The sequence below is a fragment of the Dromiciops gliroides genome, chromosome 1 (genome assembly GCF_019393635.1).
Source record: "Dromiciops gliroides isolate mDroGli1 chromosome 1, mDroGli1.pri, whole genome shotgun sequence".
In the NCBI taxonomy this organism is placed as follows: Eukaryota; Metazoa; Chordata; class Mammalia; order Microbiotheria; family Microbiotheriidae; genus Dromiciops; species Dromiciops gliroides.
In genome coordinates this window covers 109,708,278-109,731,398 of record NC_057861.1, presented here as the reverse complement: position 1 = coordinate 109,731,398, position 23,121 = coordinate 109,708,278, and the positions used below count along the sequence as shown (strand labels likewise).

Below are 23,121 nucleotides of genomic sequence, written 5' to 3'. Positions count from 1 at the left end.
GTCTCTGACTCTACGATTGGATAATCTCTGATATCCCTCCAAGCCTGACTTCAAAAGAACCTCAGTTTTTCATCTCTAAAATGGAGTTAATAATACTTGCACCCCAGAGAGTTTTTGTGAGGAAACAACTTTGTAAACCTTAAAGCACTATATAAATGTGAGTTATTATTTAATGAAAGCTAGGTGGTGCACTGGTTAGAGTGCCAGGCCTGGAGTCAGGAAGACAGCTTCCTGAGTTCAAATCTGGCCTCAGACACTAGATGTGTGACCCTGGATAAGTCACTTCACTCTGCTTGCCTCAGTTCCTCATCTATAAAATGAGCTGGGGAAAGAAATGGCAAAGCAGTGCAGTATCTTTGCCAAGAAAACCCCAGATGGGGTCATGAAGAGTTGGACATAACTGAAATGACTGAACAACAACAAATTAATGAAAGGCAGTATAGTTAATAGCTAGGTGGTATAGTAGATAGAGTGCTGGACCAAGATTCAGGAAGAACTCAGTTTAAATCTTATCTCAGACACCTACTTGCTGTGTGACACTGGGAGAGTCACAATTAAATTAATCTCTGCCCCAATTTCCTCATCTGTAGAATGGGGATAATAATAGCACCCTCCCATTGTTTTAAGGATAAAATGATAACAATACTTATAAAACACTTTTGGTCTATATGACCCCAGGTCTAGGAGCAGTGGGCAGAAGTTACAAGAGGCAAGTTTCCTAACATGAAGTCAGGAATAACTTTCTCATAATTTGAGCTTCTCATGTGCTGCCTTGGGAGGCAGTGGTCTCTGCTTCTCTGGAGGTCTTTGTGCAGAGGCTGGATAACCACTTGCCAAGCATATCACAGAAGGGCTTCTAGGTCAGATATAAATGAATTCTCATATAAATGAATTTTGAAATTCTTTGGTTAAAAAATATTAAAGACCATGAATTCCAGAGCCTATGGAAAAAATTAAAAATTAAAAACTAAAAAAAAGACATGAATTCCAGAGCCCATGGGCAAAAAATTTAATTTAAAATAAAAAGAAATTAGGCCCATGAGTTCATTTGGGCATTCCTAAAAGAAAAATAACTAAGACTCTTTAGCAAATAAAACTGATCTCTTTGATTCTTCCCTCGCATCCCCTCTTCTCCACAAATAAATTGGAAGGAGTATTTGCTGGAAAAGGGAGAGGAAGCTTTCCCATTTGACCTAACATCATCTCCCCTCATCTCAGAGCCCCCTTTTGGGATGCATGTGGGCCAAAGTCACAAATAAATGCTTTTGTGGGGGCATGCTTATAAAGAAAGACCATTCCTTTTTTCCTTAAGGTTCCGAGAGAGGCTAGGTTCATAAGAGAGTTTGGATGATTTCACATGAGCTCCGGATTTCCCAAACGGAGCCTTGCAGCATTTTATGGTTGATGAAGATTTGTCCTTTGTTCTTGAAGAGGACCATGACAGATGTCATGACTTGCACTGAATCAGATTTAAGTGAGGAAGGGCTGTACAAAGTCATTAGTCTCATTTTCTCCTCCAGAGCCATCTGGATCCAGTGGCAAGATATGTTATCAGGATGACTGGAGATGGCCCTGGATGGTTTTTGTTTTTTGTTTTTGTTTTGTAGGGCAATGAAAGTTAAGTGACTTGCCCAGGGTCACACAGCTAGTAAGTATCAAGTGTCTGAGGTCAGATTTGAACTCAGGTCCTCCTGAATCCAGGGTCAGTGCTTTATCCATTGCACCACCCAGCTGCCCCTCCCCCAAATGTATTTTTAAGGCAATTGGGGATAAGCGACTTGCCCAGGGTCACATAGCTAGTAAGTGTCTGAGGTGAGATATGAACTCACATCCTTCCATCTTCAAGGTCAGTGTGGTATCCACTGCACCACCTCGCTGACTCAGGTGGACCCTGGAGCACCAGGCCCCCTTACCACCGGTGCCTGATTCTTTGCTGCCTTTCTCTTTATCAGCAGAAGAAGAGCCTAGCTCCCAGTTTGCAGCTTAAAACCAAAAGCTTCAAAAAGTTTTTGGAAGAAGCATATGGAAGTGAACAATACCTCTGGGATTGCTTGCCTGAGGAGACAGCAGCCTGATTGCACATTTAAATGGAACAAGACAGGATTTTAAGTGCCTAAAACAAGGGTGATCTCAGCTGCAGACACCAGGAAACTATTTATGTAACTTTGGGGGCGATTTCATTTTTGAAATAATAATATTGACTACACTTAGAGGATTTTGATGGTTTACAGAGTACTTCAAACAGGTTATTTCATGAAGCTACCCCACATCTTTGTAAGGTAGGAAGAGTAATTAGCAATACCTTCCTTTTTTATAAATGAGGAAACCAAGCACCTTGTTCAAGGTCACATGACTAGTAAATGGCAGAGCGGAGCTGAGAATCAAGCTTAGGTTTTCTGTTCCAAATTCAATGGTCTTTTAGCTATAAAAGAGATACGTACACTCTTCTCTACTGAATGTCCTGGTAAGTTCACAGTTATATCTCAGACTGGGACCAAAGACAGTCGTCAGAGAGGGTGGCCTGCCTCCAGTTACTAATGTATGTATCTTTTTTTTTTTTAAAACAGTATTTCGTGTTTGACTTCATCGGGCCCCAAGTACATCTTTTTGACAAAATTATCAAAATCTCAGTAAGTATGCCATCCGCTGTAACAGTTCTGTCTCATAAAGGGAGTCTAGGTCACAAGGCTTTGAATGCATCGATCCTCCAAAGGATAAGGTGTAATATTGAGATGGTCATAGAATGGGCATTGAGAGACCAGAGTCTTTAGCTTAAATTTTCTTGAAGAGAGCAGTTTGGGAGTGAGGGAAAAGAAATCTATTGAGGAGAAAATGCCTGGGGTTATTAGAAGCACATTATAATCTAGCAAATAGAGCAATTTAATTGAGTCAGGCATATTAAGAGAGCATGGATATTAAACTCAGACTGCAAATGACCTCCTTGTGGGGTACAAAGTTTTTTTCAGTGCTGAAAAGACAGGATTCATTTTCTCTTAATTTTATTAGGAACTTTAGCAAAATTGAGATATTAGCCTAATTTGTCTTGGACACTCTCTTACCTCCCTCTTTAATATTTCTCTCAGCCTCTTTTCCACTATACCACCTTCCTGAATTTTCTGATTCTCTTCCTGACAAACTTGATTCTCAGGGGGCTAACCTCAGAGAAACTGAGACCTGGGAAAGATCTTAGTTTAAAAAGGCCAAGGTAACCCACTGAATCCTGGGCTATTTAGCTGGTCATCTTGACTTTTGTCTTGCCCCTGGACTCCAATGACTTTGGAAGAGTGAGGCTGATGACTTTGTGTAACTCTGCCTCACTTAAATCCCATTTGTGCACAAATCAGGACATCATCCTCATGGTTTCATTGCTCCTCTTTGAGAATGAAGGATGAACAACAATCTGTGAGTAGTAGTAACTGCCCTCTGGGGACCCAACTGGCCAGTTCAAGTTGGGCAGTGCTGCTATCTTCTTCTCCTCCTCCCTCTTCTTCCTCTTCTTATTTCTTCTGTCCCCATGAAAAGTCATACAATTACATTTGGGTGCTCTTTCCTGTGAGATTTAAAATTGGATATTAGATCATAAATCTCCCCCTCTTTAACTTTTCCCTTAATTTATCTCCCAGACTAGTAAATGGAAGAAACCTCTGGTCTATAGTTAGAGCTTTTATTGTGTGGTAGTTACCAGGTGATGTTGATTAAAGGGATAGGAAAGTAGAAATACAATCCAAATAGTCTTAAGTCTAAGCTTAGTCTATATTCCGTATAAAACTCACCAAAAACCCAAGGCCACCTTTGGGGAGGAAAGAGAGAAAGAGAGAGAGCCAAGCACATGCTGCTAACGGTGAGCCAGGCCGTGTCCAACTTCAGTCCACGTCTGTCTGTGTGTCGTGCCAGTCATCGGACCAGGAGAGCAGGCAAGAGATCCCACTTCTGTTCTCTCCTTGCCTTTTAAGCTTGAACCCCGGAAGTGGAGTGCTTAGCAGCCGGGCTGGCGTGCGTAGCCCATGAACGACCGCCATCGGTCTCCTCCCTGAAAGGGTGGTCCTTTAAAAAACTGGCGTCTTTCCGTATTCACTAACTGACTGTTAAAAAACTTTTTACCACAGTCCAAAGGAACATAATTTTGGCTACTTATATTTCAAAAGATATCTTGGGGTTTGGGAACTAGATTGTAAAAATTTATCTTTTTTTTTTTTTCAAAAATCTGGGGCAATTAATTCTTTTTCTTGGGCAGTTTTCCTTTATGAAATCTATCTATAGAAAAACAGGCTTTGAAAGAGCCAAACCCAAACCACTCTGGCTTTCATTGAATGGCAAATAATAGGTCTCAGCCCAATCCTCTCATTGGGTTTTGCTTTCTCAGAGTGAGTGTGGAGAACAATCGTTTTCTGTTTTGGCCAGAAATTTTGAGGTTCTTCCCCTCCCAGATTGATTCTTTTGTGTTGACAAACTAGGCTAACTTTTGTCTCAATTCTAACCTAGCCCTTAATCACTGAATGGGTATAGACTCAGACAAACCCAGACAAGGGAAAATCCTTGGTTTAAAAAGGACAAGGTCACCCACTGCATCCAAAGCCTCTGCCAGTCATCTTGACTTTTGTCTTGTCACTGGACTCTAATGACTCTGGAGGGGAGAGTGAGGCTGATGACTTTGCACAGCTCTACCTCACTCAAATCCAGTTCACCCATGAGTCAAGACATCACCCTCCTCTTAGAGAAGGAAGGATTAACAACAACAAGTGGGTGTTGGCTTATAATTGTGGAGTTACAGATCTAGAAAGGGGCATCTAATCCAGCCTCCATGTAACTTGTGACCCAGACACTCCTTTCCTCTTGACTTCCCCTGCCAAGCTCCAGGCTCATGTAGGATGGATTCAATCCTAGGGGCTGACAGAAAAGACTTATTTTTTCTCTTTGGTTCATTATGTTCCCTCCCCCTCCCCTCCAGCCCCCATCAGAATTTACTCTGAGACATCTCCAAATATGGTCCAGATCCTGATTTCTTGCTCCCCCGTGTCATGGCTTGAGTTCCCGCAGTTGCTCTGAGTATGGGAGTCATGTGAGCAATCATCTTTTTCTTTTCCAAGAGGAGAGCTGCTCAGGAGCTATCCCCACCCCCACCCCAAAAGGTCAGCTTTCTTACTGGTCTTCTTCTTATTTTTAATATTTTTTTGCAGGGCAATGAGGGTTAAGTGACTTGCCCAGGGTCACACAGCTAGTGAGCGTCAAGTGTCTGAGACCAGATTTGAACTCAGGTCCTCCTGAATCCAGGGCTGGTGCTTTATCCACTGCTCCACCTAGCTGCCCCCAGTCTTCTTCTTATGAAATGCACATTGCTCTCCATTTCCAGGCTGTGTACCTTTGTACTGTTTGTGCCTCATGCCTGGCATGCATTCCCTCCTTCTTTTAGAATCCTTCAAAATTCATCTCAAGTGCCATCTTCTACATGATGACTTTCTTAATGCCTCTGAGCAGTTAGAGCTTCTTCTCCAAATTACCTTGGTATTTTGCATATGTTAAGCATATACTTGTTGTGTCTCCTGATAGAATGTAAGTACCTTCAGGGCAGGGGTCATTTTACTTCTGTCTTCAAATCCTCAATGCTCACCATAGTGTCTGGAATGTACAATGATAACAAATGTTTGTTGACTGAATTTCCAAACTCTTGACTACTTGGTATACTCTCAAGACCATGCCAAAGGCTGGTGTGGATTCTGTGAAAGAAATCTCCATTTTCTGCTGGATGATTCTAGAATCATCATGTCTAGCAAACTGTTGATTCCCCTTTTCTCTATTCAGGAATGTGGAGTTCATGAACATTGTTCACAAATGACTCTCTCCAGGTGCATGGGCAAGCACATATTTATTTCTGTGATCTCTTATTTCTCCACCATTGCCCAGATGCCACTGCCTTCTCTTAGTTTGGGAAAGTTTGCTTCCAGTTCCCTGATTTCTTACCTATACTCAGGAAAGGGGAATAAGTAGAAGTAGGGCAGGATTCTGAGATCTTGAATTTCTAAGAATTCCCCTCTCAGGCCCGCCAGACAATCATATGCAACTCATACTACTTGATGCTTTCTAGAATTTTTTTCTAAGGGAAAAGGGGAGAAGAGTATAGTCTTAGCCCTCTTTCAGAGGCTGGCACAGAGGGCCAGCTCCAAACCAGTTGTCTTGGGACCAGTCCTAGTTGCTGAAAACCTCAAACAACTTGTTGGAAATATGCAAGAGATTTCAATGAATATATAATGGTTTCAATGAAACATTTTCCCTTCAAAGCACTTTGCAATTGTCCCAATGTTTATATATACAGAATGGGACTCTTTGATAAGTAATGAATTCTTCATCACTGGAGATCTTCAAGAGGAGTGTAGATGATTACTAGTTGAGTATATTTTAGAAGGGACTCAAAGGGGCAGCTAGGTAGCACCATAGTGGATAGAATGTCAGGCCTGAAGTCAGAAAGACTCATCTTCTTGAGTTCAAATCTGGCCTCAGACACTTACTTAGCTGTGTGACCCTGGGCAAGTCACTTAACCCTGTTTGCCTCAGTTTCCTTATCTGCAAAATGAGCTGAAGAAGGAAATGAAAATTACTCCAGTATCTTTGCCAAGAGAACCCTAAATGAGTTCACAAAGAATTGGCCATGACTGAACAACAGAAGGGATTCAAGCATCACATAAAAGTTGAGTAGGTGACCTCTAAGTCCTCTTCTACTAAAATAATTTTATGATTCAATGATGGGTCCCTCACTAAGGTGATTTAGCTACAGCTTCAATTTAATAATTACTATGTACCTGTTCCCCATCCCTCAAAGACAAAGATCAAATAAGAAAATATAAAGTACTATATAAATATCAATGATTGTTATTTATTGAGGGCAGGGACCTAACACATCGTTCTGCTTAATAAATATTTATTGTAACTAATGTCAAAACCTGAAAATAAATGACCAAAGAGTGACAGAGGTTATGCAACCACCGTTAATTCTGAAAAATACTAAAAACTCACAGAGATAATACCCTGACTGTTAACTGAAAAATAAAATAAAACAAAATAAAACCAGATAGCTAACAGTGGTTATAAGCAAAACAAAACAAAACACCCCCCCCCAAAAAAAAAGCCCAACAAAAAGGATTCTTTATTCTGTTGGAAGAGGGAAACCAGACTTTGTCTGAACTCGGGGACCATCTGGGACTGCTATGAAACAATTCTGGGATTTGGGGTCCAAAGAATTCATCCAGAGGGTGAGTACAATGGATTGTTGTTATATCAAGCTCAGGGCACAGATTACTTGCTGAGCCTTAGCTCTAGAAAACAAAGTGTCTCTTTATGGTAAGAAGAGAGAAATAAAAAGAAGGGGGTGGTCTTGGCATGGGGATCCTAACACTATGAAGAAAAGGGGGAAATAAGAATCCCTTAGGAGTAGCTTCAAACTAGCCAATTCACCCTGGGATAACTTCAGCTCACTGAGGCCTGCTCACAGGGGGTCTAGCTTCTTAACTAGGTGCCAATGGACATATCTAGACTCTATAAGTCAAGAGGGAAGCTCTTCAAATGGATTTCTTTGGTGGTAGGGGTTAGGCACTCCTGATCAACCCTCCTTACAGATTGTGGACTATGGATTTAGAATTGGAAGAATCCTTGGATGCGTCTAGTTGAACCCCCTCTTTTTACACATGAGGAATCTGAGTCCAGTAGCAATGATGTCAAACTCAAATAGAAATGCATCCCAGCAGGTCCCATATTGAATTTGTTGCTCAGTTGTTTCAGTTGTGTCTGACTCTTTGTGACTCCATTGGATTTTTCTTGGTAAGGATACTGGAATGGTTTGCCATTTCCTTCTCCAGTTTGTTTTAAAGATGAGGAAACTGAGGCAAGCATGGTTAAGTGACTTGCCCAGGGTCACGTAGCCTAGTAAGTGTCTGAGGCTAGATTTGAACTCAAGTCTTCCTGACTTTAGGCTCATCACTCTATGTACTGTTACCTGTCTGATCCTGCCATATTGACATGGAAAACCACAAATTAACACTATCTCTGTTGTATTGTATTTGCCCTCAGAATTTTGTGGGCAGCTAGTGAGTTTAACACTATGCACTTGATGTTATATACCTTGATCGAGGTCATTTGAGTGGTGAGAGAGGCCAGGTCTTCTGACTCCAAATCCATTGTTCTTTCCATTGTGTGTGAATAGGAATCCCCTCTGCAATACCCCTGATAAGTAGTTGGGAAGCTGATTAAGGCAGTTCATTCCATTTTTGGAAAGTTCTCATTGTTAGGAAATTCATTCTTATATTAAGAAAAACCATAACTCTTAAATAATAAGGGGGTAGTTAAATAAATTATGGTACATTTGTGTAATAGAATACCACAACGTAATTCGGGTAAACAAGCATGAAGAATAAAAACAAAGAAATCTGGAAAGTCCTTAATGAAATAATGTAAACTTAAAAAAGAGAACCAGAAAAATGGAACACATGCTAACTATGGAGCCCATGAGGAAAAGGCCAAAACACAAAACAGGCTTAAGGTATCACCCCTGCCAGGGGGCATTTGCTTTTTAATGGGGAACTCCAAAGGACTGAAAAGTCTGAAGAACCAAGCAAATGAAACTTTAATGGTAGAATTTTCATTACAAGCAGGGGGGAAACTCATCTGAGGAAGGGAGCTCTGAGACTTCCTAAAGTACTTCATAAAATTAGAAGAGCAATATAACCAGTCATTCAACTGGCTTTTATTAAGAAGCTGCTGTGTTCCAGGCACTCTGCTAAGCACTGATGATCACCACCCCCAGCATTAGACTATTGTGATGGCAGGCCCATAATATGGATCCTCCTGTTGTTCAAAATGGCCTTAGTTGAATTCTCTTAAAAATTTCATTCAGGGGCAGCTAGGTGGCACAGTGGATAAAGCACCAACCCTGGATTCAGGAGGTCCTGAGTTCAAATCCGGCCTCAGACACTTGACACTTACAAGTCATTTAACCCCAATTGCCTCACTAAAAAAAAAAAAAAAAGAAATCAAACACAGAGCTTAAGGTATAGCAAGTTATAAACTGGATTGTTGGCAATGGTTATCCCATTTATAAAATGGAAAAGTTAGGATATATTACTACTAGGCTTTGAGAAAGTCATATCATCAAATAGAACAAACACACAAAGATGGGATGTCTGTTCACTGTGTGTGACCTTGAGCCATTTAACCTCTTTTAGTCTCAGTTTCCTTATCTGTAAAATTGGGATATCAATAATATCTGCCCTACCTATCTTACACATCAGCTAGGTAGCACATGGATAGGATGCCTGGTCTGGAGTCAGGAATACCTGAGTTCAAATCTGGCCTCAGACACTTACCAACGTATAACCCTGGGTAAGTCACTTAATCCTGTTTGCCTCAGTTTCCCCATCTGTCAGATGAGCTGGAGAAAGAAATGGCAAACTACTCCAATATATTTGTCAAGAATCCACCCCCAAGAGTCAAGAAGCGTCAGACGCGACTAAAAATGACTAAACATTCAATGAGAATAGATATGAACCATTATTTACTTTGCAAACTTGTAATAATTTAATGAATTCTAATAATTATTAGTGAATTATAATTGAAAAATAATAACTGTAATAATAAATCACACTTTTATCCTGTTTAAAACTTTACTACTTCTCTACAACAATCCTGAGAGGTAGAGAGTACAGATAAATCAATTCAACACTCATTTATTATGCATCTACTATGTGCCAGGCACTGTGCTAAGTAAAAGGGATATAAAAAGGCAAAAACCACCTCCAAACCCAAACCAGTTCCTGCTCTCAAGGAGCTCCTAATCTAACAGGGGACACAACATGCCAACAACTATGTGCAAACTATATATATATATATATATATATATAATATTATATATTATATATATATACAGAATAAATTGAAGGTCGTCTCCTAGGGAAGAAAGTGCCAGAGCCTTGGTCTGTTCCTGTCTTTGGAACGAATGCCTATTTCTAGTTCAGCAGTCAGTCAAAAGTCTGTTTCTTTACCATGTGAATATCAGACCAGAAATCATCACGGTGGTACATGTTATAAAGCCCATATGGGAACTCCATCAAAGGAGCATGCTATACATGCTTCTAAGGGCTGGCCTGGTTAGTTCCTGGTGACACAATCTTTTACCATCTATACCTTCTTCATCTAAAATTGCTAAGTGCTTGTTTCCTGCCCTTCCACTCTCTGGGGGCTTAAACTCTTAACACAAATACATTGATCCAAACTAATGGATAAAGAATGAGTAGATTTTGAATGAATAAAGGTAGAGATTCTTTTTGGAGGGGCACTGAGGGTTCAAGTGACTGGCCCAGGGTCACACAGCTAATAAGTATGAAGCTGGATTTGAACTCAGGTCCTCCTGAATCCAGGGTTGGTGCTTTATCCACTGTATCACCTAGCTGCTCCTCGCCCCAAAGGTAGAGATTTTTTAAAAAGAACACAATAGTCTTTTACATTATGTGTAGGGTAAGAGTCAAATATCAGTGTAATGAATGCTGAGAATATTGGAAATGGGAGGTATATTTCCTTGTTCTGATCTCTAAGTTGGAAAAAAGGAAATAATTTGTTGTTCCTGAACACATCATCAACAACAGCAACCTTTAGGGAAAGAGATGAAAGGTTTAAAAAAGGAACAACAGCCTCTTAAAGGTGGTCATTTGAAATAACTTTCAAGGTGACTTTTGGGAAAGAAGTGTCTAGTTGAGAGGTCATCTAGCCTAATACTGTTTTACATATGAGAAAATTGAGGACCAGGGAGAAGAGATATTTTTAAGGTTTCCTCTATGTCTATATTCGCTGGTTTTAAAAAATATATAAATGAATGTTATATTTTTTCAAAGACATTTTTTCTAAATTCATGGGATTTTGTTCTCATTGTGTTTGGATCCCTGGCATAGATGCAACTTGGCCATAATGAATGGTTGCTTGGATGAGTCACTGCAGTCTGTTTGGCAGGATTTTATTTAAAATTTGTGAATCAATAGTCACTAATGATATTGGTCCACAGTTCTTTGCTTTATCCTTCCCAGGTTTAGATATTGGGATTATATTTGTCTCATTAAAGGAGTCTGGTTAGGTGCTTTCTTTCTCAATTTTGGGGAATAATTGGTGTGGTATGGGTATTCGTTCTCTACATGTTTGATAGAAATTTCCTGTGAAGCAGAACCAGGACTGGTTTTTTTTTCCTTTTATACAAGCAAGGAAGGTGACTTGCTTGATATCACTTAATTAGTGAATGATAGAACCCAGGCCTGCTGAAGCCAAGGCAAATTCTCTTTCTGAGATTGTATAAGAAACTTCCTCCTTGTAGTCATGACTCCAAGTTTATAAAAGGGCCAAGTTTATATATGGGTGGGATAGTGCATAGAGCACTGGCCCTAAAGTCAGGAAGAAGAATTTAAATTTGTTCTGACACTTATTAGTTATCTGACTCTGGAGAAGGCACTTAACCTCAGTTTCTTCATCAGTAAAATGGGGATAATCATGGCACCTAACTCTCAGAGTTGTTGTGTGGATCAAATGAGATATTTAAAAAATATTATCTATATGTATGTATATATATAAAACACTTAGCACATAATAAACACTATATAAATGTCAGCTTAGAGAGAGAGAGAGACAGAGATTGTAAAGTATTTAACACAATACAGGTACATAGTAAATGCCATATAAATCTTAGCTGTTATTATTATTATAGCATCTTTATGTTTTCAAAGCAAAGCTTTGTAAGGTAGTCAAAGAAAAGCTCTATAAGGTGTTACTATTTTATAGATGAGAAAACTGAGTGTCAGGGAGGTTAAAATGACATCCACAGAACCACAGCTCATAACTATTGGTTGGAACAAGGACTTACACACGGGTCTCTTGCCTCCAGGTGCAATTATGTTTCCAATGGCCTGCTCCAGCAGAGGGGTCAGAATAAAAGCCTATAGGGTCCAAAATCAAGGAAAGGACATGAGCGGGCAGATGCAGTTGGGGCAGTAGCCCTGCCTCAGACTTTGTGTGAAAGATGGAAAACAATTCTACCTTGCAGAGCCTAAAGCATGAAGTATCTGCCTCCTGTCAGTTCCGAAGAGAGCCCCAACCCTGGTTTTCCCTCCTTCCCCCTTACATTCACCACAGTCCAGAAGTCTCATTTAATCCTGAAAAAATTCATTTGAGTTTCTTGCATCTCATTTTGGAACCAGCTGTCCCAGGGCTGATAAGAGAGGATGAAATATACTTCTCTTCTTCTTCAAGCCTTAGGGAAGGAACAGTGAACTAAGAGGCTTTGGAGTATCATCTTCATAATAATGCCTTTTTTTTCCTTCTATTGAATTTGGTTGGACTTATTATAGAGAAACAACTTACCTCTTCTCTGCCTCCCCCCACCCCCGAAACAGAATGTTACAATGTGATAGAAATATAGCAAATGCTGTTAAAATTCTAGATTCATTCGTTCAATCATTCATTCATTCATTCATTGAGTTGATTTATTAATTACTGGAAATTTGGAGTGAGGGAGGAGGAAGAAAGTGGTTTCATCAGTGTGCTGCAATAGAAAGAGGTCTGAACTTGGAGGCTGAGGTTCTGAGTTTGAATCTCACCTGCCATTGACAGCTGTGTGATTTGGGGCAGGTTACTGAACATCTGTCTGCATATTATGTGCCAAGCACTATGCTAGGCTTTGGGGACACAAACTGACAAGTGAAGCAGTTACCTCAATATGAAGGAAGGAAAGTAAGAAACAAACATTTCTATAGCCCTTACTATGAGCTAGGCCCTGTGCTAAGTACTTGATAAATATGATCTCATTTGATCCTTGAAACAATCTCAGCAGGTAAGTGCTATTATCATTCCCATTTTACAGTTGAGGAAACTGAGGCATACAGAGGTTAAATGATTTGCCCGGGGTCACACAGCTCTTAAGTATCTAACGCTAGATTTGAACTTAAGTCTTTCTGACTCCAGACCCACTGAGCCACCTAGCTATGGGGATAGCTCCCTCTATCTTCCTCAGTGAGCAATGGGAGGGGAGAGACTCCATGTTCATAGCTAAGTAAATGATTGAATGATTGAATACATGAATGAAAGAAAAAGCTTTTTAAAAAACATTTACTGTGCCAATCACCGCGCTATGTACTAGACATACACATAGAAAAAGCAAGACAGCCTCTCTTCTCAAAGAGTTCGTACTCTATTTGGTCAGCCCTCCCCCACTGAAATCCAACTCAATGTGAGTCACAATATCACCAGATGTCACGGTCCTCTTCACGAACAACAACTCTATTTGGTAGAATCAACACAAAAGAAATTGCAGTTTTGGAAGAGGTAAATTCTTTACAAGGATGCTTAGATTGCATGGTAGGTCACATGACAGTGTCCAGGCTATAAAGGGTGGACCATGGAGACCTGGAGGATCTTAGGATACAGAGTCAGGGCAAATGGTAAGACATACAGATCTTCTATCTCAGTGGGAACAATCAATTGGTGATTCCAATCTCATCCAAGTGGTATGAAGAATCAAACAGGCCTGACTGGTTATGGGAACCCTAAAGCTAGGTAGGGGTGAAGGCAAGTGGGGAGAGTGTCCCCGCCCCCTGTGGTAGTGAGTCTTTCCTCTGCCATGCCAGTTCAGATGGGCTGGAGGGAGGGAGCAGAGAGAGGGTAATTATATACAAAATAAATGCACAGTGATTTCAAGTGGGAGGGAGGACTCACATAGGAGGGAATTTTAAATGCCTCTTGAAGGAGATAAGCTCAAGCTGAGCTTTGAGGGGATGTGAAACTTCTAGGAGTTGGAGGTGTGGAAGGAGAGCGCTGCAGGTATGTGGGCCAGTTTGAACAGAAGCAAAGAGGTAAGGAGGCCAGTTTGTCTAGCCTCCAGAGCAAGGGTTTGCAACACACACACACACACACACACACACACTTTCTCTCTCTCTCTCTCTCTCTCTCTCTCTCTCTCTCTCTCTCTCTCTCTCTCTCTCTCTCTCTCTCTCTCTGTGTGTGAGTGATGGACCCTTTTGGAAGTCTGACAAAGCCTATGGAGTCTTTCTTAGAATAATGTTAGGGGAACAGCTAGGTGACACAGCGGCTAAAGCACTAGCCCCAGGCTCAGGAAGACCTGAGTTCAAATCTGGCCTCAGACACTTAACACTTACTAGCTATGTGACCCCGGGCGAGTCACTTTTCCCTCATTGCCACAAAAAAAAAAAGAATGAAAAAAATAATATTATGGATTTTTAAAGTTTATTATTTTTATTTTTCAACTAACAAGTTATTATTTATTTATTTATTTTTAGTGAGGCAATTGGGGTTAAGTGACTTGCCCAGGGTCACACAGCTAGTAAGTGTTAAGTGTCTGAGGCCAGATTTGAACTCAGGTACTCCTGACTCCAGGGCCAGTGCTCTATCCACTGTGCCACTTAGCTGCCCCCAACAAGTTATTTTTAAAAATTAATTCACCTTTCTCATTACCACCCTCCCTTACCCACCAGCATCAAGAAACAACCTCAAAACATTTCTATATAATACAGGAAAAAAATCCCACATTAGCCATTTCTGAAAATATACATCTTTTTTTCTGCATTTTTAAGTTCATCACCTCTCTACCAGGAGTGTAGGGGTGTTTTTCATCTTTGTTCTCTTGAACTCAGTGGTCTATTATTGCAATGATCAGAGTTCTGAAGTCTTTCAAAGTTATTTTTCTTGAAAATGTTATCATTGTACAAAGGGCAGATGGGCATTGTGGATAGAGTCTTGGTCTTGGATAGGTCTTGGAATCAGGAGTTCAAATCTGGCCTCAGACCTTTATTAGCTGTGTGACCCTGGGCAAGTCACTTAACCCTGTTTGCCTCAGTTTCCTCATATGTAAAATGAACTGGAGGAGGAAATGGCAAACCACTCCATATCCTTTCCAAGAAAACCCCAAATGGGGCCACAAAGAGTTGGATATATGACTGAAAAATGACTAAACAACAACAAATAATTGTATAATTATTATAGTGCTCCTCACTTTCAGTTCATAGAGGTCTTCCCAATTTCCCTTTCATTGTTTCTTATGACACAATAATATTCCATGTAGCACACTTTGTTTAACCATTCCCCAACAAGAGGATTGCTATTTAGTTTCCAATTTTGGGGTCCTACAAAAAAGCCATTATAAATATTTTTGTACATACATTGAAAAATTATTTAATTTAATTTCTTTGGGATATGCGACTACTAGTAGAATAGCTGGGTCACAGGTATACACAATTTGGTAACTTTCTGGGCATAATTTAGATTACTTTGCAGAATGGATGAGCCAATTCGTAGCTACACCAACAATACACTAGTATGTGTTTGATTGCTTCTGCATATTGTATACCTAATCTATTTCTTTGATAAATCGTTTTCTTTTTAAAGCAATACCAAGTTTTTTGTGTTTTATTTTGTTTTGTTTTGTTGGTGAGGCAATTGGGCTTTAAGTGACTTGCCCAAGGTCACACAGCTAGTAAGTGTCAAGTGTCTGAGGCCGGATTTGAACTCAGGTCCTCCTGAATCCAGGGCTGGTGCTTTATCCACTGCACCACCTACCCCAATACCCCAATACCAAGTTATTTTTAAAGGTTACTGCTTTGTAATACAGTTTGACATCAGGTACAGATACCCTTCCCACTTTTTCAAATGATTGCTCTTGAGAGTTTTGGTTTTTTTTTACCTTTTGTTATTCTGTATTAATTTGCCATTTTTATAGCTCATTACAGTATTCTTTAGGGATTTTGATTGGCATAACACTGGGTAAATTAATATAGGTCATTTTTTTCATTTTATGTTATTATCATTTTATTCTTGTAATGGATCCCATTTTGGAATAATACTTTTCAATGTGGAAAATAAAACATGTAGGCTTTCAAAGGAAACCAATTATATTTACAGAGTCCTCAAAATATTTTAAAAATAAGTTCACTGACTCTAGCTTAAAGACCCCTGCTTGAAGTGTAGAGTATAGGAGGAAGAATAATGTGCAGTAAGTCTGGAAAGATAGACTGGAGCGAAGTGTGAAGGGCTTTGAATGTCAAATGGAAGATTTTGTTTTAACTTGAAGGCAATAGACACTGATGCTTCTTGAAAAGGAGAGAGACATTGTCAGACCTCTCGGCAGATGAAAAAATAAAATAGATCCTTCTCTTTTCAGAGCTTATTTCTAACAGAAACCTTCACTAATACCTGCTCCCCCCTTCTCTAACAGTGCTAATAGTGTTTTTTCCTATGTATTATCCTACAGCACATTTTTTTTTGGGGGGGGATTTCTACTTTGTTCTTTTTTGTCCCATTGCTCCCTACCCTGTAATCAGCTTGACTGTACATATCAAGTTACTGTTCGCTATAAAGTGCTTACTTTTTATTGAAATCTTTACTAACCACCTCTTCCCGGACAATCACAGTGTTAACAGTGTTCTCTACTGCATATTTCCCTAAAGCATTTTGAGGGGGATCCCCAGCTTTGCCCCATTGCTCCTTGCCTTGTAATCTTGTAATAGACTTAGCTCTGTACATATCAAATTCACACACACACACACACACACACACACACACACACAGGGCAGAACTGCTTCATTTTTGGACTTTGGATCTCTACTATCTTTTCATGAAAAAAGTAGAATTTGAACATTTGCCATTTGGCCTGTTCTTTAAAAGAACATTTCTGAATGTTTCCTTCCCCTCTCACTTATCTACTGAGCCATCCTTTGTAACAAGGAATAATGATAATAATAAATAATTCAGTAAAACCAAATGCACTGAATGTATATGATAGGCAATAGATGCAGCATCCCACGTGCTTAGGCCTTTGTCCATCTAGAGATCTTTTCTAGTCCTGTGATGTGACATCCATGGTTAACCATGCCCTGGTTTAGGACCAGTGCATTGTGATAGGTATTGCTGCAATTCTTCCCACCTTACTCCTTACACATAGTTATTATGGAAGATAAATCCAGGACTATTTACTACTCACTAATCCTCATTTCTTTCCTCCATAGGTTATGCACAACAAACTCATAGGAAGTCTGCTGATAGGATCCTTTAAAGTAGATCTGGGAACAGTTTACAACCAGCCAGGTAGAGTAGCATTGTGTCCTTTCTTTTTTCCCCTCTCCCTCCCTCTTTCCCTTTCTCTTTCATTCCCTCTCTCCCCCCTCCCTCCCTCCTTCCCTTTCTCCTCTCTCCCTTTTCCCCTTCCCCCTTTTCTCCCTTCCTCCATTCTTTTCTCTCTTCCCTTCCTCCATTCTTTTCTCTCTTCCCTTCCCTTCCAACCTCTTCCTCAATATCATCATCATTATAAAACTTTCCAAACCTACAGCACTTTCATTTCTCCCATCTTCTACTTCTCATCAATATTGTCCCATAAAGCCTTTGAGATCTTCTAGTCCAACCCCCCTATTTTAGAGATGAGGAACCTTGAGACCTAAAACAGGGAAGGTAAGAGGTTTTATGGTATAGTGATAACCTTAGGTACCATATTTTTTATTTTTTTTATTTTGGGGGGGCAACGAGGGCTAAGTGACTTGCCCAGGGTCACACAGCTAGTAAGTGTCAAGCGTCTGAGGCTGGCTTTGAACTCAGCTCCTCCTGAATCCAGGGCCGGTGCCTTATCCACTGTGCCACCTAGTTGCCCAAACTGTATGGACTCTTGAGGGGGCTAAACTAGATGATCTCTGAGTTTCCTAACATTACAAAAATTCTAGAAGTTAGTTTTCTTTGAGTTCATTTGATGCTCATAACACCCTATGAGGTAGCATGTCAGAGGGGATAGAGACCTTAATTGAGCCTGGAACACCTGGATTCAAGTCCTATGTCTGACAAGCACTGGCTCTGTGACCCCAGGTGAATCACTTAACCTTTCCATTCATTCACCAGGCAACTCTCTAAGACGAAAAATTCCAATGAAAGCACCAACTTGCCTTGTAATAGTTTCCCCATCCTGGTGTTTGTGGTTTTAAATTACAGGTCTATCCCTTATCACCTCTGTGAAATAAGTAAAGCAGAAATATTAGTATTGTCCCCTTATTTTTCAGATAAAGAAACTGAGGATCAGAGGGTTTGTGTCACTTGTCCAATGCTGCATAGCTAATGAGGGGTCTTAAACATTCATTAGTCCCTGCCTTTGGGTATTATCCATTTATGGTGGAGGTGTCCCCAAGATGCCTAGATTGAATTATATTCCAATGTTGCAGCCCAAGTTCACCCTTTATTTCCTTAAAATCCCTCTTTAACGACCTAATATTATTACTCTGGAATACTCTGCTGCCATGAAGGGAAGTGACAAAGCATTTTCCTTTCTAAAGACCATAGGATACAGATCAGAGATGCTTTAGGGCCATATGAATGCCCTTTTAAGGATTAGAGTAAGAAAGGAGAAAAATTCACCAACGATTTTAAAATATAAGAGTTTGTGATCAGTGCAAGGGGTAAACCAAGAAAGAAAGTGATGCAAGGAATTTATGATCTAAAAGGGGATTGCAGCATAGACATAAAGAAGTAACACAAGGTAGACTAGAAGAGAGGAAAAGGAGAGAGCTAGACAAAATGTTCTAGGGACATTTGATGAAGCAGAGATCACTTTCAGCTGAGGGAATCCTGAAAGGCTCCAGCCTGAAGAAAAGGTCATGTTTTCCAATGATTGAAGATGTCCCCATGTGAATGTACAGGGTCTGGAAAGGGGAATACATGATTAGGGGACAGCCAATAGTCTAGTTTGGCAGGAGCATAGAATGAGTGAAGGGGAATAGCGTGAAGTAAAGCTAGAACTGGGGATTGGAACCAGATCACGGAGGTCCTTAAGCATCAGGCTGCCAAGCTTGCATTTTATGCTAGAACCACTAGGGAGCTACTAAATGTCTTCTAGAAGGGGAGGCATGTAGTAGGACCTATTACCTAGGAAAATTATTTTGGCAGCTAGGTGTAAGAGGCACTGGAGAGTGCAAAGACTGGTGGCTAGGAGATCAGTTGAAAATTGAGGAAGTTCTGAACTAGGGTGGCAGCAATCAAATCAATAAGCATTTTTAAGCACCTACTATATACCTGTATTATATAAATAGAAAGGACAAACTTGGGGCAGAGGTCTCCAGTGCATCTCAGCAGAATGTTATACATGCATTGGATAGAGGCAAAGACCATAAGAACTGGAAGTGACTTTGAAGGTGATCTACTTCAGCCTCTTCATTTTGGTGGCATAGTAGTAAATAGAGAACTGGCCCTGAAGTCATGAGGACCTGAGTTAAAATCTCACTTCAGAAACTTACTAGCTGTGTGACCCTGGGCAAGTCACTTAACCCCAATTGTCTTAAACATCTGGGGCCATCTCCAGTTGTACTGATGTATATCGTGCCACTGGACCCAGATGGCTCTGGAAGAGAGCGTTGAGGTTGGTGACCATGCACAGCCCTCCTTCACTTAAATCCAGTTCAATGCAAGTCATGACATCATCACCTTGATGTCATGGTCCTCTTAAAAAACGAAGAATAAACCACAATAAAGAGGGAAAGTACTAGAATTAAGAGGGGCTGGGGAAACCTTCCTCTTTTAACTACACTGATGCCTAAGCTTTCATCTGTCCTCTTCCAGGTCACCAGTTTTGTGATAAGTGGGCCCTTCTCACAGACCCAGCTGATATCAGGACTGGGACCAAGGGGTATCTGAAATGTGATATCAGTGTGGCTGGGAAAGGAGACATCCTGAAGGCCAATCCCAAAACCTCTGATGCTGAAGAACAGATAGAAAAGTGAGAATGATCATCTGGGTTTGTTTAAAAAAGAAAAATAAGTGTGGGGCTGTTCTGTGAAACTTGATATCCTCCTCCCCCCCCCCTTCCTTTTCTCCTGCAGAATAGAAAGTACTGAAGGGTCTGAGTTGGAATTGCAGCTCTGCTACTTACTACCTATGTGACCTTGGGAAAGTCACATGAATTCTCTTTGCCTCAATTTCCTCATCTTTCAAATGAGGGGGCTTGGGCAGCTAGGTGGCACAATGAATAAAGCACTGGCCCTGGATTCAGGAGGACCTGAGTTCAAATCCGATCTCAGACACTTAACACTTATCAGCTGTGTGACCCTGGGCAAGTCACTTAACCCTCATTACCTCGCAAAAAAAAAATTAAATTAAAAATTAAAATTAAAATGAGGGGGCTTGACTCTATTACTTCTAAGGTCCCTTACAGTTATGATTTGATGATCCTCAATAACTGTCACATTATGTTGCAATGTTCCAGCCAATCCAGGACTCTTTCTCTAATGAGTTTATTAAAATACCTGTCTCAGAAGTCATGGTTGTGCTCTGTGAGAATAACATCCAAGGTTAATGCTGGTTCTCAGTATCCTTGCTTCTCTGGATAATCCATCAAAGCTCTGTCACCCAAGGACTTAAATTTATTGAAGAAATTTATAATTTCAGCTTATATCAACCATTGGTAGGTTGGGATTGGGGACAACCATGAGGCCCTCCAGTTTACTGTCAGCTAAGTGAAGTGGTGCTGTCTCTTTTAACTTTTTTTTTCTTTTTTTGGTGAGGCAATTGGGGTTAAGTGACTTGCCCAGGGTCACATAGCTAGTAAGTGTTAAGTGTCTGAGGCTGGATTTGAACTCAGGTCCTCCTGACTCCAGGGCCGGTGCTCTATCCACTGCACCACCTAGCTGCCCCTCTTTTAACTTTTAAGATGGTGATTAGAGGTACCCCATCATTCACAGATTAAAGTCTGCATTCACCATGTTGTTGCTGTGTCCCTAGTTCTGTCTGACTCCTCATGACCCCTTTTTGGGGTTTAAAAGTCTGCATTCACCATGGTGTTGCTGTGTCCATTAGTTCTGTCTGACTCTTCATGACCCCTTTTTGGGATTTTCTTGACCATTTCCTTTTCCAGGCCCTGCACTCTTACCACTGTGCTCCCTAGCAGCCTTATCCATAGTCTTTGTTATTTTTGAGGCATGATTATAATTCCTTTCATACTCACCCTCTCTTTAGGTGGAAAAATCCCAATCTTTAAAAACCATCCTCATAGCTACCAATTTCCTTCTTTCTCACTTCTGTGTTTGTTTTCCTGAGACAGATCAGTTGTTTTTTTTCTTTTTTTTTTTTTGTTTTTTGTCTCTTCAAGGAACCTTTTGGTCCCACAAGGATTCCCCTCTGAGAGACCTTGGGCCAGATTCTACGTGAGACTTTATCGAGCAGAGGGCCTGCCCAAAATGAATTCTAGCATCATGGCCAATGTCACCAAAGCATTCGTGGGAGACAGCAAGGACCTGGTAGATCCCTTTGTGGAAGTCACGTTTGCAGGCCAGGTGGTAAGTGATAGCTCTGACAAAGGCCATCCCCAAAGTGGGGAGGGGGAGCTATGGGTCCTGGGACAAATCTCACTATTGTGAGATTTAAAATTGGATATTAGATCATAAATCTCCCCTACTTAACTTTTCCCTTAATTTATCTCCCAGACTAGTAAATGGAAGAAACTTCTGGTTTTCTAGATAGAGCCTTTATTGTATATAAGGTGTTGTTGATTAGAAGGATAGGAAAATAGAAATACAGTACAAATCGTCTTAAATCTAGGCTTAGTCTATATTCCTTATAAAAACTCACCAAACCAAAAAGGCCACCTTTGGAGTGAGGGAGACCGTCTGTGCCGCGCCGCCAGGAGTCCTGCCAAGCAGGCAAAAAGGCCTACTCTCGTTCTCTCCACCCCGGAAGTCAAAAAACCCGGCAGGCAGTCTGACATGCGCAGCAGGCGGACTGTACCTGGCAGGCAGTCTGACATGCGCAGCAGGCGGACTGTACCCGGCAGGCAGTCTGACATGCGCAGCAGGCGAACTGTTCATCTCCTCCCCAAAAGGGTGGTCCTTGAAAAACTGGCGTCTTTCAGTTATCCTAACCAACTGTTAAAAACTTTCATATTTTACCACACTATTCAGTCTTACTACCTAAACCATTGTCAGCCTAGGTGCACAATTAAACATACAGTTTTATTATTACCCAGTAAAACTGGATTAAAATGAACATCAAAGGCAAGTTTGAAATGGAGAAGCTACAGAAGAGCAGAATGAGGAAGGAGAGTGTGTGGGTGACAAGACAACATTGCCTTGGTGATGGAAGGGATGGTGGAAGGGGATTTGACAGGCTGTAAATTCCAGATTCCTTTTAGTAGCAGCTGGAATCCATCTCTGTTCTCTCACTTGCTGCCTCTCTGAGTCAATGTCTGGCCTCTTAAAGTGTAGGGCCTATGAACAGCTAGAAATGCAACAAATATCAAGTCCACTTGGCAAAAATGTCTGCTTACAGGGATGTTATGGAATCTGTCCATGGTAACACAGCTTCGAAGAGTCATAATTAAGATTTGTTTGTTTGTTTGTTTTTTAGTGAGGCAATTGGCTTAAGTGACTTGCCCAGGGTCACACAGTTAGTAAGTGTTAAGTGTCTGAGGCTGGATTTGAACTCAGGTCCTCCTGAATACAGTGCTGGTGCTCTATCCACTGCACCACCTCGCTGCCCCAGTGATTAAGATTTGAACCTAGGTCTTCTTGCCCCTACTACAGTGTGATCTGCCATTGTAGGATGAGAGCATTGTAGGGGGCAGCTAGGTGGCACAGTGGATAAAGCACTGGCCCTGGGTTCAGGAGGACCTGAGTTCAAATCCGACCTCAGACACTTGACAATTACTAGCTGTGTGACCCTGGACAAGTGACTTAACCCTCATTGCCCCCCACCCAAAAAAAAGATGAGAGCATTGTGCTCCTCCATGCTCATATGCTGAAAAGCAACCAATCCACAAACATTTATTGAGCTCATGCTATTCACTAAGCATGGAAAACTAGGCAAGTTTGGAAGGAAAGATAATGAATCTGGTTTGGATATATTGAGTTTGAGATGGTGACAAGACTTCCAGGTGGAGGTTTAATCCCCACCTGCCCAAATCCTACTCATCCTTCAAAGGCTTATCTGAATCTAATTCAGCAAAATTCAACATAAGTTTATTAAGCAGCTAGTGTTTTCAGTTCATATAAGTCTTTCCAGGCCTTTCTGAAGTCATCCTTCTTGTCATTTCTTATAGCACAATAATATTGCATCACAATCATATACCACAAC

At 40.8% G+C, this 23,121-nt stretch overlaps 1 protein-coding gene across 1 annotated transcript in view; it reads left to right on the top strand.

Annotated features, from left to right (window-relative positions):
* The window catches only part of FER1L6 (fer-1 like family member 6), a 178,545-nt gene that overhangs the window by 8,556 nt on the left and 146,868 nt on the right, over positions 1–23,121 (top strand). Inside the window, exons 5-8 of the mRNA XM_043991801.1 lie at positions 2,568–2,630; positions 17,034–17,112; positions 19,618–19,774; positions 21,143–21,329. Of these exons, the coding sequence (XP_043847736.1) occupies positions 2,568–2,630; positions 17,034–17,112; positions 19,618–19,774; positions 21,143–21,329 (486 nt within the window). The remainder of the gene's footprint in view (positions 1–2,567; positions 2,631–17,033; positions 17,113–19,617; positions 19,775–21,142; positions 21,330–23,121) is intronic.